At 43.9% G+C, this 17,303-nt stretch overlaps 1 protein-coding gene across 1 annotated transcript in view; it reads left to right on the forward strand.

The window, feature by feature from the left end:
- Positions 1-712: 712 nt before the first annotated feature.
- The window catches only part of LOC111270257 (protein amalgam), a 36,620-nt gene continuing 20,029 nt past the window's right edge, over positions 713-17,303 (forward strand). The window contains exon 1 of the mRNA XM_022850392.2: positions 713-874. Within this exon, the coding sequence (XP_022706127.1) occupies positions 838-874 (37 nt within the window). The 5' untranslated portion in view covers positions 713-837. The remainder of the gene's footprint in view (positions 875-17,303) is intronic.

A 17,303-nucleotide genomic window follows, 5' to 3' on the forward strand; every position in this document is an offset into this window, starting at 1 on the left:
GGCACTAACTCGGAAGCAGTTACATGTCCAATTTTCTACTCTTCTCTCGTTTCTCCTTCTGCCAACAGCTTGTCGGCCCTTCCGGTTTCATGTTGTTTCATATGGCCGCCTGCCCAACCCAACTCAGTCTCGTCGAGTTCGGTGTAGCCAATACTACTATAGCCCAAGATGCCACAAGCAAGTGTTAGTAAGTTCTGCAGACTGCTTCCGACTAACCGTTACGGCCAAGGCTTCTGGCGCTGCGAAAAATTCTAGGTCCATACTGTATACCCCATAGGGCCTTCTGAGTCTCGATCGGGACGAAATCATCGGCGTGGTCATCACGTGGGCCCCCGCCCCTCATTCCGAAGGCACGCCTCTCCGCTCCTATTGGTCGGCCTCGAAAGCTATGCGCAGGCGCGAACCGCGGCATGTTCAGTACTGCGACGCGAAATCGCGGGAACTTCTCGGTGTAAAAGTCAGTTGACTTCCCTCTGGGTAGCAGAAAGAAAGTATCTATCGGAAAGGAAAGCCCAGTAACGTGTTTTCGCAGCATCATCACGTAAAAATTGTTATCATCAAAGTTGAAGGCAATTGGACAGTTGTGAAACAATTTGTGATGCTTAATACGTCGCCACTGCCTTTGTTATGTTTAGTGGGATTAAATAGCCGAAGTGGACGCAGTGTAAAGTTGTTCAGTAGTTGGTTGTAAAGGAATTGTTTAGCACCGGATCGCAGTTAATTAAGCGATAAGCAAGTTAAAACTTGCAAGTTATTTGCAAGATAAAGGATTGCAACTGTCACAAACGTACAACGAAATTGGAAAATTAAACGAAGAGTTGATTGTGTCAACGAGGAATGGAACTCAGTTTGTGGAAAGTGCTAACAGTTGCAGGTAAGTTTATTAGGACGGGTTAAAGGATGACTACTCGGTGGGAATTTGGGTCCGAATGGTCTGCTTTAAGGGAGAAAATTACCTGGGCGCTGTTGGTACACTTTGGTGAATGACAACGGAACCTACTGAGAGAATTTGTATATTTTTGCAGTAGAACACACTGTGGTCACTCATCGAATACTAACTAACTTGTAAGGTGTACTTTTTATTATTTATTCAGCTCGGCAGAATCCGAGAAAGGCCCGAGTGTGACAATTTGGCAATCAATCATTGGTAGACTAAATGCTGGTGATACTGTAACCATGAAAGTCAAATGGCCTAAGTCAGATGTTTCGGTGGACGTTTTATTCCGTGATGTCTAGAGATGTAATAGGTTGTCAAGGGTATTTTCGGGAAGCCTATGAAATCGACAACTGAACAAGACGAGGCATCGAGGGCAACGAGTACCCATTCTATTGTTGACACTTTTCGGTAATCTGCTTCAGAATATTCACTTAAAAAATTTAATACACAATAATAATAATTTAGTAGTCAGACAACGTAGTGAAGCGCATCGCACGTATACTACTATACTTAATAGATACTTACATATATACTTAAAATCATACTTCTGCGCGTAACTTCTTCAGTTAGTTAGAATTTATATTAAGAACAATCGAGCAACGACAAATTGGCAAAATAAGCTGACAATGCTTACCTGTTGACATTCGCATGGAAGAAAAATCGAACAAAATATAGCCTCACACCCTCACCATACGCAATGTAGACACTTCACAGCGACCTAAGCTAGAATCCCGATAAGTTAAAGGTCATCGGGATTATTTCATCGGTGACAACAACAGCTACATAGATGCGGGATTGCAAATAGTATTGTCCCAGCTTGAATGTTTCTAGCTTTGCTTTAGATAGCTGGCTTCTTCTAGCGGGACGTGAAATCCGTTTGCGCGCGCTTTCCAACCAGGACCATAGAGCTACCTGTAACCCTAGTACTCAAACAATTTACCACTGCCCCATTACAGGGAGACAAGATCTAACCTATTTCGACTATTTTCGGTAAATCTGTGGCTGAATATTCTCAAAGAAGATCGATATCTGGTTTGAGCTTGCAGTCATCAAGCCAGAACAGCAACACCATTTGCTCTAGCTAGGTCCTACGAGAACGCATTTCTTTCTCTATGTGCGCGCGAAAGCAAGTAGACCCCGTGCCAATGACAATTCCAGTCGTCTTTAAAAGTGTTTTTTGATCAGAACCAATGTTGTGTTGGCAACGGTGTCTATATGACCACTCTCCCTGGTCCCTCCATGATTTTTACTATTTAGTTTGTACTCTGTAGGTTCATTGCAAGCTGTCTCACAAATCACACTTGCGCGAACTATTTCTCAATATTAGAATTGAAACCCTACTGGCCTTGTGGCATGTTGTCAGTAATCAGAAGCTAATAAGGGTAAATTTACATCGGCCTTAATGCACAACGATAGCCTATACAATGGATTTCTCAACAAAAGGCATGCTACGCTGGGCTAAGCGAATACATGAAGTAACTGGTGTGAAATTGATTGAAGACCATAGCGATCTTAACCAAATTTAAGTCGACTTCGTTTCAACTACCGATTGCGAAGTTTCTTTTTTGAGCTAATTCAGATGTTGTGGGAGTAGAATGCCCACGGAAAGTTGGGGTAAAATATGTGTTAGGGCATTTGTTTTCCAAACTATTAGCTGGCAGGGGTATAAGATTGCTCTATTATGTTTAAATTACTATGATTAAGACTAAATTAGTGCTCATAGCGAATCGGTACCAGTGACCGACCATTTGATTCACTAGTGAAAAAGTTTAGAAAGTTAAGATATCGGCCACTGATACATAATAATTTAATAATAAACTTTAACGATCTAGGAGCGTGAGTCAGACTCATTTGGTCAACGCAATACCGCGTGGCACATCATAGGTACAGCCGAAATGCGATTCGTTTGTACCACGTGTGCTTAACTTGACGGTCCTTCTCGCGTTTACTGATTACCAGGTATCGTACCCAGTGCAAACCTGAGGTACTCAACATTTACTTATTATGTTGCATCGACAGATACGTTTAACTAAAAAGAGAAAAGGTCTATTTCTCCCCCCCTTTGATACAAGTGTTTCGAATCGGCGATGAGTACCTCACATTTCCACAAGCCGTGCGAGAGTATTTGGCCAATCACAACACACACATCCATTTGCATGAGAAATAGAAGTTATACCAGTCTTAACTTTGTCTTACACAAATCCCTCAGTCAAAACATTCCCCTCTGACAAATTTTATACTGTGTTTGTTACGACGAAATGTACACTCGGCCGCCGGCAAGGCAACTTTAATGGCCAATATTGATCAAGAAAGATCAAGGGTCGCGCAGGTATTCGCACCACCTGTGTGAAAAAAAGTTGTTTTTTTAATCGGAACGACAAGTTTCCGTCTAAAACTAATGTAGTCTCCATCACCCACTCCAGGATACAAGAGTCACTCATATCGAGCCAACTGATTCAGGGCTACGAGTCCATCGGAGTGTCAGCTTGTATCGTTCGCTCGATGGTCATTGCCACGACAGTTACCGGCGCTCACGCCCCGTTCTTATTCCGCTCTTCAGAGTTAGCCAATGGAGTCCTCCCCAGAGTATCATAGCTGTCATCGAAATCCGCTATCTGCGCCGAATTTTTCCCTTTACCTAACGATACAACAAGCAGTAATCGACATAGATAGCACATTGCACCCATAGCCCACCCCGCATTGAGCACCCACATCGGCAAAGAGGCGAGCGGTATAGCGTCCTTAGTGGATTTTCGCCGTCTCTCTCTCTCTCTCTCTCTCTCTTCACGTCGTTCCCTTGTCATACATAACAATACTGAAGAGGATGACAGCGGCGGCGGTGGCAGCGGCGATTACGACGGATGGTAAGCCAACCCTAGGTAGGCACAGCCAAGCCGACCTTCGATACAAAAGAGGAGCGTCCGGGGAATAATAATCATAATGAAGCGTGTCGTGGTGATGTTGATAGTCTGGAGTAATAATAAGTCAAATATTTCATTCAAACATCGAAGAGTGCTGAGAATAGGGCGAGCACATTATCCAGCTGCGACCCAGCTATCCTATACCTATCATCCGGCTATGTATTTCCCCTCTTCGCAGACCCCCCGTTGTTCTCTTGGTATAGAAGAACAGCTCGCACATAGGAAAAGACTACATGCCGGGGTTGCCGGTGCACAGACTACTGTCCTAGTAAACGGAACGCCAGTAAACGAGACAAGGGATTGGCAGTAGACGACCATAGCGGCCAGAAGCTGCGCGGTCACATATGGACAACGACAAAACCTTCGTGGAAAGCCTATCAGCTCAGATGGATGGGTTTAGAACAGTGGGTACACTTTATGTGGGATACAGTGGCATAGGAGAAAGCTCGCGGAGCCAATGACGTACTTCATCGGTACTAGCTTACGGTAATGGTGATGAAGCTGCCTGTTTGGTACTGAGTGCTCTGCCCCTAGACATGATGCAGGGCACGTCAGCGTGCGTCAGCGGAAAACTGAGGTCCACGAAACGGGGGTTGATGACAGCGATGCTACAGGGCACCGGCAGCGTAGGGGGGCTTAGCGAATAAGCGATTACGTACTGTAAGGAGAAAAACAGAGGACCGAACTGACAACGAGAAGATTGGTGTTCCACAAGGTAACACAGCGTTCTAGAAGTGCTAGCGGTAGTTGCTTACAGTAAGCACAGCGAAGCTCGATCATAGAGACCAAAAAATTGGAGTGAATTAGAGAGAAAGAAGTGGGGTCTATGTAAATCTTATCGAAGAAAGAGTAGAACCGGGCTGAAACCGACTTAAAATTTTAAAAAAAAAATTATTTAGCATAATTTAAATGCAACATGGTTAATTGGCGGGCAAGGATTGAACTTCCGAGAAACCAGGCTGGAATTTCTATTATTAATGTAGGCGAACACTCATACATAGTTCGAGACAAGGATTAGAACGTATTGTCATCGGCCTTGTCATCTACCGCCATTAGTAACAGAAACCGCTAATAGGATGCTGCATGAAGAAATCTGTATACTATACTATCTTTTCAAGCTTCAAACCTTTTCAAATTATGGGGCTGAAGTGCCTCGTCAGTTTTCACTCTGACGTTGTTTGGATCAGTGCTGAGGAAGCTGTGAGGTGAGCATACTTGCTCACGTAGCGACGTAACTTCCACACGTGTTCTATTGGTAGAGTCGTACCTTTGATTGATTATAGAAATATTTTTTTTTTCAGCCTTGCCAAGCCGTTTTGCGCGGATATCCAGATTCGAACACACGATGTAAAAAAAAACTGGCGTAGGATGCTGACCTCGTTGCAAATTTGTGTTTATCTGTAGCGCGTGTAAGGCAGCGACGTTTCTAGGAATATAGCCAATTTTTAGAATTAGACCCGAATTTATGATCATTATTTGAGTGATAAATGAAGGTCGTTGACGAAGCCGGACCAATCCTGTTATATTCATGTAAAAACAGCGACACGCTCACGCTTCTGATGACTTCCATTAAGCGTAGCAAGGCGATGTTATATCGTACGTGGGTCTATGTCATTCTCAAGAACGTCGGCTTACTCAAACTACAAATAAAAATCGTGAATGCGCTGAGGTCGCGTCTTAGCATTTACAGCATTCTCAGCACAAACCATCGGTAACCCTGGGTCAAGCTGAAAGTAATATCATTTTGAAACCACATCTCCATCGAACGCCGGATCTCTAGACAACGTCGATAAGATATAAGCTCAGCCTTTTAGTTACTATCGTTGGGGCAATATGTGATGTTCGCGGTCGGTAGCCTTCTATTTTGGCGTATCCTGCGAGACCTTCAGGGCCACTATGTCTTAAAGCGTAGCCACTTCAGTTCTGCCTCTTATTTTGGCACTAGATCGGGTCGATAGAGCTATCCGGCGTTCTTATTTAGCACACACTCCATACGTAAATCGCATAAGATGTGTACACATTGCGCAGCTGCACTTTAGCAAAGCCGATGGGCTGTTAACATTACAAGCAAGCCTTCTATCCGGTTAGGCCAGGGGCGGTGCTTCCTATTTCCTTCGTGGACTCAAGACCTCTCAAGATTTTTACTCAGATGGTTCCGAGCGGTCGGCATATGTATTCAAGCTCGTGCAAAAAAACATTTACATGGCGCTCGGCTGATGCTTTCGAAGTTTTTTGAGTTGCTTTTGGATTGAATAGAGGAGCCGAACTCCACCGCGATTCAATACCGACCCCAAAACAGGGCGTAAACTTGCAACCTTTCGCTGTTATTGTTCGTGAATGTAACCCTGAAAAGCGTAGTGCACACATCATTTTACAGCCATGCATAACTAACAGAAATATTTCCCACGAACTCAACGATTCGCCCTTTATAGGGTGAACGTGGAGCCATGACTCCGAGCCCGATCCGGCTGGACAGCGGTTGTTCAGGCCGCATCCGTTAAAGAAAGAGCTGTTTAGAGTTTAGCGGCAGGCATACAGCCAGGCTCAGCAAAAAAAAAAAAAGGTTGGCTTGGAGTCAGCTCTGAGAGCAAATCCTTTAAAAGAGTAGAATGTGTTTTCCCCTTTCTTCCTTGGTTTCTCTTTGCTGGAAAAAAGAAGCTTAAATGCGAGAAATAAACGCAGAAGCTAACGGTAATTTACATTTTCCTCAATAAAACGCGCTCCCCAATACTAACACAAGCTGGCTCAAAATGGATTTAACCGAGTCTTCAGATGAGTTCTTGTATAGGGAACCCAACTTGGTACTCAAAGTTATTGAGGTAAGCAAGATGAAGATAATATGTTAGGCAAATAATTGCCAAGAGACAAGAAGGAATTGACAGATAGGGCTATTTTTTTCTACCAAATGAATACCCAACTTTGGCATGGGGTAAATGAAAAAATATTCGATTGACCAAACGGACTCTAGTCGGCCTCTCTTTCAGGACGCTTTATGTTAAACTAATTAAAATCAGGTACGTTGTAGAAGAGCTAAATGCAAAAAGTCTTACTCCATTCTTATTGTCGACCACAGCAATTTTAAAGTTCAGAAACATGACGCAACAAAACTCTCCAACATCAAAGAAAACCTTTTTTTTTCCACTTCAAGTAAGTTTTTTCAGAGTAATTCTGAGTGTCCAGCGCCATGATTTACGATACAAAAAGGTCCTGCGATTGCTGGAAGGACCACGTAAACTCGTGTCTTACTTCACTATATTGTGTCTATAAGAAAGTTCACTATAAAAAAAAGCGTACGTTGTCTCAGCGCTCCTCAACAGATTGTATCCACTGCTAAATATTTGTTTTGACTCGAGGAGTTCTTTAAACAAGCCATTAAAGACAGTAACTTGCGATACCGTAACACAGCATTAGAAGTCTACTTCTGCCTCACCCACAAATAGTACACACACGTGTGCAGATGACCACGGTAGGAAAAATACTCTTTGGAATTTTACGCACTTGGCTAATCGCATTTGTTCTTATCAGACAGAATGAACAAGGTCGTTCTTCATTTAGTTTCGTGGCACACACTGTAAAATCCTTCTTTTTTTGGGGTAGGTAGCAATAGGCGGTGTCACCACGACCGCTCCTGTATTCACCGACATATTCTCCTTGAGGGGCAAGCGGAGGTCCTTTGCAGGCGTTGTACAGGCCAGAGTAGCTCCTTCCGTACTTTGGAACACGTTTCTCTCTACCTCCTTGTCCCGAAGGGCCACTTGTGCCTGATTTGGTTATTCATCAGAACTTTGTCTACTTCACCGCTGAAAAGTACATTTGAGTCTACGAACAGTCGAAACAGAACGCCACCAATCCGGCTGGCACCGTTCGTAGGAAAGTAGGACCGAGGTCTTACTGACTCAGGCGGCATGGTTTCCCTGTTGTCGCTCTAAAGGAGATTTTAACTTTTCTCTAGAGATTTGCCCGGGCCTAATTTAGTTCGAGGTGGAAATTACGAATAAGACAGAACGCAAACGAAGGGTATATGCCCCAATCAGAATTCGCTTCAAGGATCGCTGATTTACAAATATGAGAGTTTGCTATCTGAACGTACGTGTTATTACTATGATATAATTAAACTGAACGATGATATGCATCTTTTCTAGGAAAACGTCATGAAAGTTCTAACTATGAGGCCTTCAACGTATAGGAGGACCTCAGTGAAGCTGTACCATACTAAGTTCGGCGACGTCTTTAGTGCTTTTGCGTCGTTTCTCTCTCTACGGTTGGTTACATTGCTATAGGGCCTTGCCTCATTAAAATGCAAGCCACTGAGCTGAAAGCTGACCTAATAGTAACGTTACATTGTAGGGTTGCAGATCCTATATAAGTACAATCACATATGGCTGACAATTATCAACACATTTAAGATCAGTTATCCGCTTTTTGAAGTAATGAGTTTGTTATATGGCCCACGAGTAACATGCGAATCTACGGATAAGTACTAGCTATTAGAAAGATTGACGAACTTGGTCCCTTGCCGACCGGCTGAAAACAATAGGACGCAAAAATGACTAAGTACCACACTTCAGAATAAGTCATTGAATTAGAGTAGCCTGATTCCCAACAATTAGACGAGGCTCGTGACAGCCAGCCTCTGCCAAGCCTCAGTTGTTTCAGGTCCTTGATACCGCTGAGACATATGATGTGACTTTTATTTGTATTGCACGAGAGGATTAGGCAGAATAGGTTCCAGGATAACATAACCGCTTCAAGATCTGTCTCATGGGCGATCTAGCTCAAAACACTTTAAACGTTTGGAACACTACTAGCGGATTAATGTATTACGTATTTATAATTCTGTTGTATAATTGCAGACATGAATAGTAAATTATTGTATCAGATACGATATAATTTACAAGCGTATCTGTCTAATAACTTTTCGGTAATTTGCCGTTCCTATTCTAAATATGGTATGTACTATATACTTTGGCCAATTGAAACGTGCATCGGCCAACCGGTATGCTGATGTAAAAGCTAATGATCATACCATTCTTCATATGGTCAAATAAGGTACTGAGCTTATATATAATTGGCTCTTCTAGCACCTGTATCGCAGATCAATATCAAGTTTTTTCCCTCGAGCAGCCATATCATCTCAATGGTAAAGCCAAATCCTGTTACCCGTGTAATGAGTAACAGTAGTCTAAGTAATCTAAATGGAGTTAAATGGAGAAGTATCGAAACAATAAAATTCACTAATTTCCAAACTTCTCTTAAAAAAAAAAAAAACATTTTTCCTTTCTCAAATCAAGAGAGCTGTTTAACTTCAACAAAAATCAGAATTTTCTATTCGCTGTCCATCATATTGTCCGCTTTTGTGCAAGAAGACGATGATTCTTTTACAGGGGAAAAACCATTGGTTAAAATCAGGCCGTTAGATATTCACCGTCGATGAATAAAGGTATCGACCGCGCGAAGTGTCACTGTGACAAAAAGAGGTAGAAAAGGTTTCTCTCCAAACAGTGCTTGAATAATTGTTAGATAGTCATGCGTATCAACTGTTCCCAGAGACACTTCAAATTTATCTCTTCCACAGTACTTTCCAGAGACATCTTTTCTTCGTCCATATTGGCACTTTTCGAGCGTTTTCTTTGCATCTGGTACCTAATCGAATTTGTTTTAACGCGGGCCGGGAGGCGTTGATGGATGCAGATGTAAGGGTCTAGGTGCCTAAGGTCTACGAATTGAAAATTTAACTGTTCATTTAATTTACTCTTCGATTTTCTTGTGTAAAGGTATCATTGATGGCAGGAAAAGTCAAACATGTGCTGCAATAGGAAATGTATACACATGGAATAATTATACACATTTTACCATATAAAGTGCATTGTAGCTCATTTAAGCTCGTAATTGGAAGTGGCAGCCTTTTTCTGGTAAATACAATCTTCTCTATGGCTCAGTTGGTAAGCACACTATATTTTCAGCCAAGAGAGAGATTTAACGAGCTGAAATCGCCTATAGGTGGACTCTTGTCCAAAAATTGCAACTTTCATAGCGGTTTCGTTTTAGGTTTATGAGCTGATTTGATCAGAGACACTAGGCGTGGCATATTGGACTTGAAGTGAAAGATGAACTTAGGACCTGATGGGTACGTGAAGACTGAAGCTATGAAGAAGCGACAAGTGGCTCTTGAATAATAACAAGTTCTCAAGGGGTCTGTGCCGCGGAAAATGTGGGCTATCGAAGCGTTGACAAAAAAGTATTACGAAAGACTAATGGACATCAGAGATTATGGACATCCAGAGAGGATATGTTGCTTCTACGGTGAACACAGATTAGTTGAAAGAATCCCAGATAAGCCCCAGCAAAACCTGCCGATAAACCTAGTGAGGGAAAGCCCCTGATGCTAGAGGACCTGGGAGGTGATTTCGAGAACTTGTTCACATAAAGAGGATAGCTAAAGCTGTTAAGAGAAAAAGGTTTGTAGTCATAGTCAATAGGTCATAGCATAGCTTTGCGATCAAAGAAGACTGACTGGAAAAATGGCGACACTCAAGGTTTGGTTTGTTTTTTTTTATAAAATTGTCTCTATATATTAATATTCATGGTTTGTTGACCTGTTAACTCGAAAATTGCGGATGTTCATCTTGTGATGTGATTTCAATCACATTCTCCTGACAAAACCAGAGTCCGATATTTCTTATATTATTTTTATGTTCATGCAGCGTTTGATTTAAACCAACGTTCCTTTCTTTCATTATACCACGAAAGTTTATATGTCATATGATGCGTAATTAAAAGCCTTATCCAGTCAGATTTTTGAATGTCACCTACACTCGTTATAGAAATTTCCGTCTACAACTTTGTTCCACAAAACACGGATTTTGTAAAGAGCTCAAATAGTCGTCAAAAAAGATGTAGCTGAGTAATACCTTCCCCTTACCGCGGACTCGAATCCGCGCTTTGGCCACTGGCTGCTCTCTAATCTGATCTGTACGTATGAATATGATGCAATGTACTACGAAGTTGGGAATAAATACACTATTGCAGTGGCGTAGTCTCCGTTGCCTCCCGCTTCCCTTATGGCAACATCCTTTTTTTCTGTCCCTGTCCCCTGGTTCTCTCCTGAGTCCGTCAGTTCGAGCGGGTTCGCTTACCTCATCTCGCCCCGGCCACCAGAACCTTCCGCCACCGAAAATAAGATTGAGTCGAACAAGCGCACTGACAGGAGAACGAACCGCTACTTGTTCCTGCAGCTTGCCTAGGCTACCCCTTCTCGGCATGGTACCGCTCTCGGTCAGACCTTCAATCCTGGCGAACTAACTCGATTTGGCATCCTGGATCTCTCGTACGTTCTGTGGCCGGCACAACGACTGCAATAGCAAAGCCCGTGCTTCCTAACTCGACTCCCTTTTGCCTTAACGCTTTTGGCCGACTGCCCTCTCTCTGGACATAGTGGATACTGGCAAAGAAGCTCAAAGAGCAGGCTGTGCCCTGTGTCCGCCAGTCAAGCCGCATGCGCTAAGCGAGCAAGCTGTCTTATGCCGACAATTCGATGGTCTTGATGGTCCGGTGTACTTAGGAGTACTGCAGCAAAACTCCTATAGCAGCGTCAGCCGTGCCGGCTGACCGACAACAGCCTTGCAGGCAGATCGCGATCGGGCTTGAAGCCGGCTCCGTACCGTTGTCTTTGGCCGCGTTACCTTTATGAGGCCATATTAATGCCACGGACACTCCGTATATGTATGAGTTTATGAGGCCAAACTACGCCCACCCCGTTAAAGAGACGAGACGTGGGTGTACTGTAGCAGCAGGTTAGGAGAAGTGGCTATGGCCGAAAGAGCACGGGGATCATAGAGGAATCACTTTGAGACGTCTGGAAAGGCGATGCAAACAGCAAAGGGAAGGCGGCGTGCGCATGCACTGCTACAGCAGTAACAGCACTACGAGCGCAAAACTCGGTGCTCATAGCAGCATCAGCTTAACCAAAGAAGCTGGGAATGAGAGAGCAAAGTTACAAAGCTATATGACCTCCCTCAGGCCTCCTCAACCCAAATTTTGCTTTTCTATATCCATCCGTTCTCTTCTATTACCCGCAACAACGTCCAAGCTGCAGTTCCCGAGATTAAACGGCTCGTGGTGGTGCCGCGCCCCGCAAAGGCTAGACGATTGGAAAGTGACCACTGCCACGATGGGGAGCACCCCTTCGACTTGCTCTTGTGTGTATGGATTTGGCAGAGATGTTAGTGCTCGGTCAGAGCTTAGCGATGAGTCGGTGAGTGGATTGAGCTTGCAGTTCTTTCAGAAGAACTGCGCCTACGCTTTGCACTTCGAAGTACCATAGCCACGAGCGTTTGGTTAGACGCAACTGGGTGATCTTGGGCGCAATACCAGACGCTCCCATTCATGGGCAATGATCGCAGGAAAGACCGATTGCGTGGGCGTGCAGGGGAAAGGAGCGTGCGTGAGGCTACCCTGTCCTTGAGACATGCCTGGACCAACGATTCCACAGTTTTTGTACATGATTGTGGGTCTGCATATGTGTGCAGCCTGTAGGGTGGTAAGTTTACGCTACCGTCTACATGCACGATGGACATGTTTAGAATACGAAGATGGATGGGGAGGTCAGGTCTTTGGTGCACTTTTTCTTGCTTGCGCTCATCATGCTTTAAAATGCGATTTTTATGGTGCAGCGCCGAAATGCTTTTCGAGGTTATGTATTTGTCTATAACTCTCCTACAAAATATACAAAAACATTGCCATCTATCGAACAGCACAACCATGAGATCTCAATCTCTGACCTCGGCTAAAATTCAGTGGCATTCTTCAATTACTTGAGTTCTTTATCTCAGCTCGTTGTACACTTATTATTACTAAGTGCCCTATTTGTAATGTATTTGAAACTGACACCCACGCGAAAAGATTTGCGGCATTACAAAGGAAAACACGCTTTTCAGAAACTCAAAATATAAGTGCCAGCCTGAATGCTTTCTCGTTTTCTCTGCCATTCGCGGGCCCAATGGTGGTTAAATAATACTTGACATCATCTAGTTTTCTTTGTAATCCCAGGATCATTGTAAGGTCATTCTCTACTACTATTCATCCGTCGTAACGGGATGTCAGCAAATAAGTTTGTTGTCTACGCAGGATGTTCGAAATTCACCACTATGAAGACGGGAAAACGGATACTTCAAACGAGTTCGAGCGCACTTCGCCACACGAAGCATGCGCAAGGCCTTGTTTTGTGGGCTGGCAGAGCATGTGGTAGGAAGGAGGGGTGGGATGCCCAATAAAAGTGTTCATACATTCTTGATCAGCTCAATCACTGCGAAAACTCATCCTGGTCGAGAAACTGCAAGCCGTATTGTCTCGGCCCAGATCCCCTTGACTTGGTTCCACTTTGGCCCGGCTTCGGAGACAAGCCATTTTCAGCCCTTCTAGAGCCTTTGCTCTCCTTGGCCTCTAGGACTCTCCAGCTAGAGGGGGATGCTTCGCATGCCTCCATGTATCAGCAGCATCATTTCCTTTGACCGCCTTCGGCAGCGTGCAATGTTCGACTCTCGAACGCACGTTCAGAAGACGTTTGCAACTGCAACGGGCCCGTGAACGGTATCAGTCTGTCTTCTGCTTTTCGATCAGCTTAAGCTGCTGTTGTCCTACCAGACAAAATCCTTTCCTGTACCGGATGTCCACGGACCGCTCAACTTTCCCCCTGTTCTCTCGCTTAGTACCACTATACTGCTACTTGTATGTCAACAAGATGTTTCAGTCTCGACTCTGCGCGACGTGGACCTTTTCAACGAAACTTGTGTGCTCTGTTGGCTGAGGGGACGTTGCAGAAAACTAAGTTCGCGCCACAAGAGACCGACTTTTACTGACCGCGTAGAGCCGGAGATCCCGAAAAGCGGTCGCGGAACGATATAATAAATATATTATCGTACAGTTTAAGTCGATTAGGTTGTCCTGTTCTTCCCTTCGCCCGTAGCCTAGACTAACTATGAAAATGACATTGGGCCTTTTATATATCAATTTTAGAAGTGCATTATAGTAGTTGAATGATCGACTTCTTATGGCGATCATCAATGTTATTATTCAGACCGATGTAGAGACTACTAATGGCCATGTATCTTATATGCAATGTATCTTGTATGCAATAAATCTGATGAAGGAACGAAGTTGTAGTTCTATCACTCTAAACACGTACTTGCTAACTGAACTCTATCTATCCTTCTATACAGTTAATATTAATTTTTTTTTTTTGACGTCGTAGTTATTATTGTGTGTGCATTGTGAGATAGAGCTATTTTTGCAAATACTGTGTCGTTTTATCAGAGTAATTATCTTTGTTTACTTAGCTAAATTAGACCGTAGGTCAGTGAGTGGAATTCTAACCGGGTCAAAGAGATCCCATTTGCACAACTTACACAGCAATACACGTATATACACTTTTGTCAGCCCTTCTGTAGTTCATGAAGTCCGCCTTTCATCTCCTCTTTGCTTCCGATTAGCGTTTGCTGGACGCCTCCAAGAGTCAAGATTGTCAGCTAGAAGCTTGCGCTGCAAAGCAGCACGTCATCTCTGGTCATTGTTGTGGTCACGTTAATGAAACGCTGTAGGGAGCATTTATTAGCTTCATTGTTTGTGGGTGTAACCTAGACACCATGCACGGAATATGTGACCTTTTAGAAAATAGATCTCCGTTTGCCACTGACAACTGCGGTCAGCACCCAAAATGTAGATGGTGAAGGACAGTATTGAAATGGTGACCCGGTTTCGAGTAAGGATGATTGCGGTGCCTGTTGCTCCTGGAGCTGCCAATCAAGTCCTAATTAAATAATGGCAAAGCGAACAAATGACAGGACAAGATGCAGCCAAAGCGCTGCTGTCGGAGAGTTTCAGTCTGCTTTCATTTAGTTGAAAGGTGCGAAAGATTGAATGTTTTACATCTAGCTGTCAGAGCAACCCATCCTGATGATGGTTCGACGTCGATTGCAACGCTTTCGAAATAGAACAACATACTTTATATAGGTCCTCTCAGCTGATAGTCTCTATCAGCTGAGAGGACCTATATAAAATATATATAAACCTATAGGACCTATATAAAATAAAAAAAATGCTTCCGCAGCTAGCCTGAGTTCATTAAATTAGGAGTACATCGTACGGGACACTGGAGCTGCCCGAGGCACGCAATTATCATCATCATTGAACAGACTATCTGTTCACTTGAGAGAACAATCTTACACCCTGTCACACTTAATGCGACCATTGTCTAACTGAACGCTAAATACGCTACTTCAAGTAGACGTACACTTCACACGTTCCAGTAATGAACTTTTGAAGAGAAATCGACAAATCTTCAAAATTTACCGGATGAATTGTCCCTAAGTACTTTTCGAAGTCGTCCTTTTTCCTTTTCCCTATTAACTCGTTACACGCACTACATACATCGTTAGAGTGAATGGCCTATGTTTCGTAAATGCAACTGGGTACAAATCAGCTCGCTCCCAGTCCATGTGCTGTAGTGGTTGCGTACAAACGAGAGGCCAGTTTTTCCCAAGCCATGTTCATGACTCTCATTCAATTATTTTTACCGGAGAAGCCGCAGCTGCAAATTACACAACCGCGTCGCGCTTCGCTCTGTCTTGTCGGGCGAGGAAAAAGGACCTATCAATGTCGACCACAAGGCTACGAACCACTGTTGCCATGCGTGCTGGCCAAGCCTTTCTTCTTCAGAAGTGTCTGCCACGGTCGACCTCCCGCCAAGCTATGTCCCTTCCATTAGTATCAGTCTCATCGAAAGAGGGAAACAGACTGAGAGAACGGAGCTGAGAGAAGTGAGCGGGAAAAAGAAGGCGAAAAAGAGCAGGTTTGTGAGGACTGGTGAAAAAGGGACCGCGCTGCTCCATGCTGGTCTCCTCGTCTCAAACGGGGGCAGAGCAGGCACTAGTGAAGAACGCACAGTCCTTTCAGACTAAATTAAAACCAAAGGAGCCAGAGCAGCAGGAGCGGGAAAACCCGCTGTGGCAAAAGGCCAGCGGGGCAATCGTCTGCTATTGTCTACTAAAACTGGCCATGGCGTTAGAAGTCCAGTGGCCTCTCACGCATTCGTATGTGGACGAGGACCAGACAACGGCAAGTTACAAAACTGTACAGTGTCAGACTAGTAGCTTCGACGCTATTGGACAGTTAGGGCAAGTACAGGGCTACCACGGTGTCTTTGACCTCTTATAGAAACAGAGAGATAGAGGTTTCTGCCGACTAGTTCTATTGTGGGTGTATGTCCTGACAGTAGTGTTGGCGTCAATTGCGGTATTGGCCGCACCAGCGTCGCTTGAGGGTGGCTAGCGGTGACCTGGTAGGACAGCTCCAAAGGCCTCCGTATCTGTGTGGATTTCCGCATAGTTTCCCCCTCCAGCGCCTCCTAAAAATCAAGCCGAACGACAGCTGACTAGAAGCAGGCAAAACGGGTTGCTATTGCCCGGACTAAGAGATACCTGTGGGGAGAGAAGCGAACAATGCCCCAGTTGGTGGAGAGGTAGAAAAGGGGCGACTTAGACAAACCACTCGGATCATTAATAGGTTGCGCTGGGTCGATTTTAAGTTACAGTTACTAATACGCAGTGTATTATACAAGCTGATAAAAACGAGTCGACGAACGGATGCTAAAAAAATCATCAGTAAATACTTTTTGCGAATCACAGCTAATTATCAAATCGAGCCATGCTGCTAAAATTGAACCTTGTCAGCGTCAGGCTCAAAGGGTTGTTTTTTTTCGTCCCTAATACGGTGCCAGTCTGTTTGTATTGAAATAACTGTGAGATTGTTTCTAAGTTAGCGATCAAGGGTCAAGTTGACGATGACCCTGGGAGTTTGGAATTCGAAGTCGTGTTATTTGAGTTCGAGGTGCATTTTCTTGCTGAAAGCAGATCGGTTTGAGTTCACTGATTTCGATCCATAAGTTGACCAATCAGGTTAAAAACTCATTGGAAGAGGGTGACCACAGTCACAACATATGCCATTTTAAAAAATAGTAATAACCTAGAAATACTTCTGCTATTAACCCAAATTGATGTTACAGTGGCTGTGTTACACATAGAGTTATCCATGTGAGGAGTTATTTTTTTTATATCACATACGCCATGCCATGTCATATATGTCGACGGCAATCGATTTTTACCTTTCAGCCGGACACAATCTTCAGTTTTCACTCTATCCTGACTTAATTATCGAAGCTTTAGCAGTTCTGCCGTTCCATTATAATATGCATTTACTATTATAGACTTTTAAGAAATCGCACTAATGGCAGTCTTCACGATTGGCTCCCTTCAGAGCATATCATCACTTGACAGGGCCCATTTGTTGTGCAGACGACCGACGTTCACTATCGGCTACTTCTTATTGACATAGATGAAAACAAGTAGATATAGCACGTGTATGTCAACATTTGGATGAAGACCATTCCGTAC

This window comes from Varroa jacobsoni, unplaced genomic scaffold, assembly GCF_002532875.2.
Source record: "Varroa jacobsoni isolate VJ856 unplaced genomic scaffold, vjacob_1.0 scaffold_1457, whole genome shotgun sequence".
Lineage (NCBI taxonomy): Eukaryota > Metazoa > Arthropoda > Arachnida > Mesostigmata > Varroidae > Varroa > Varroa jacobsoni.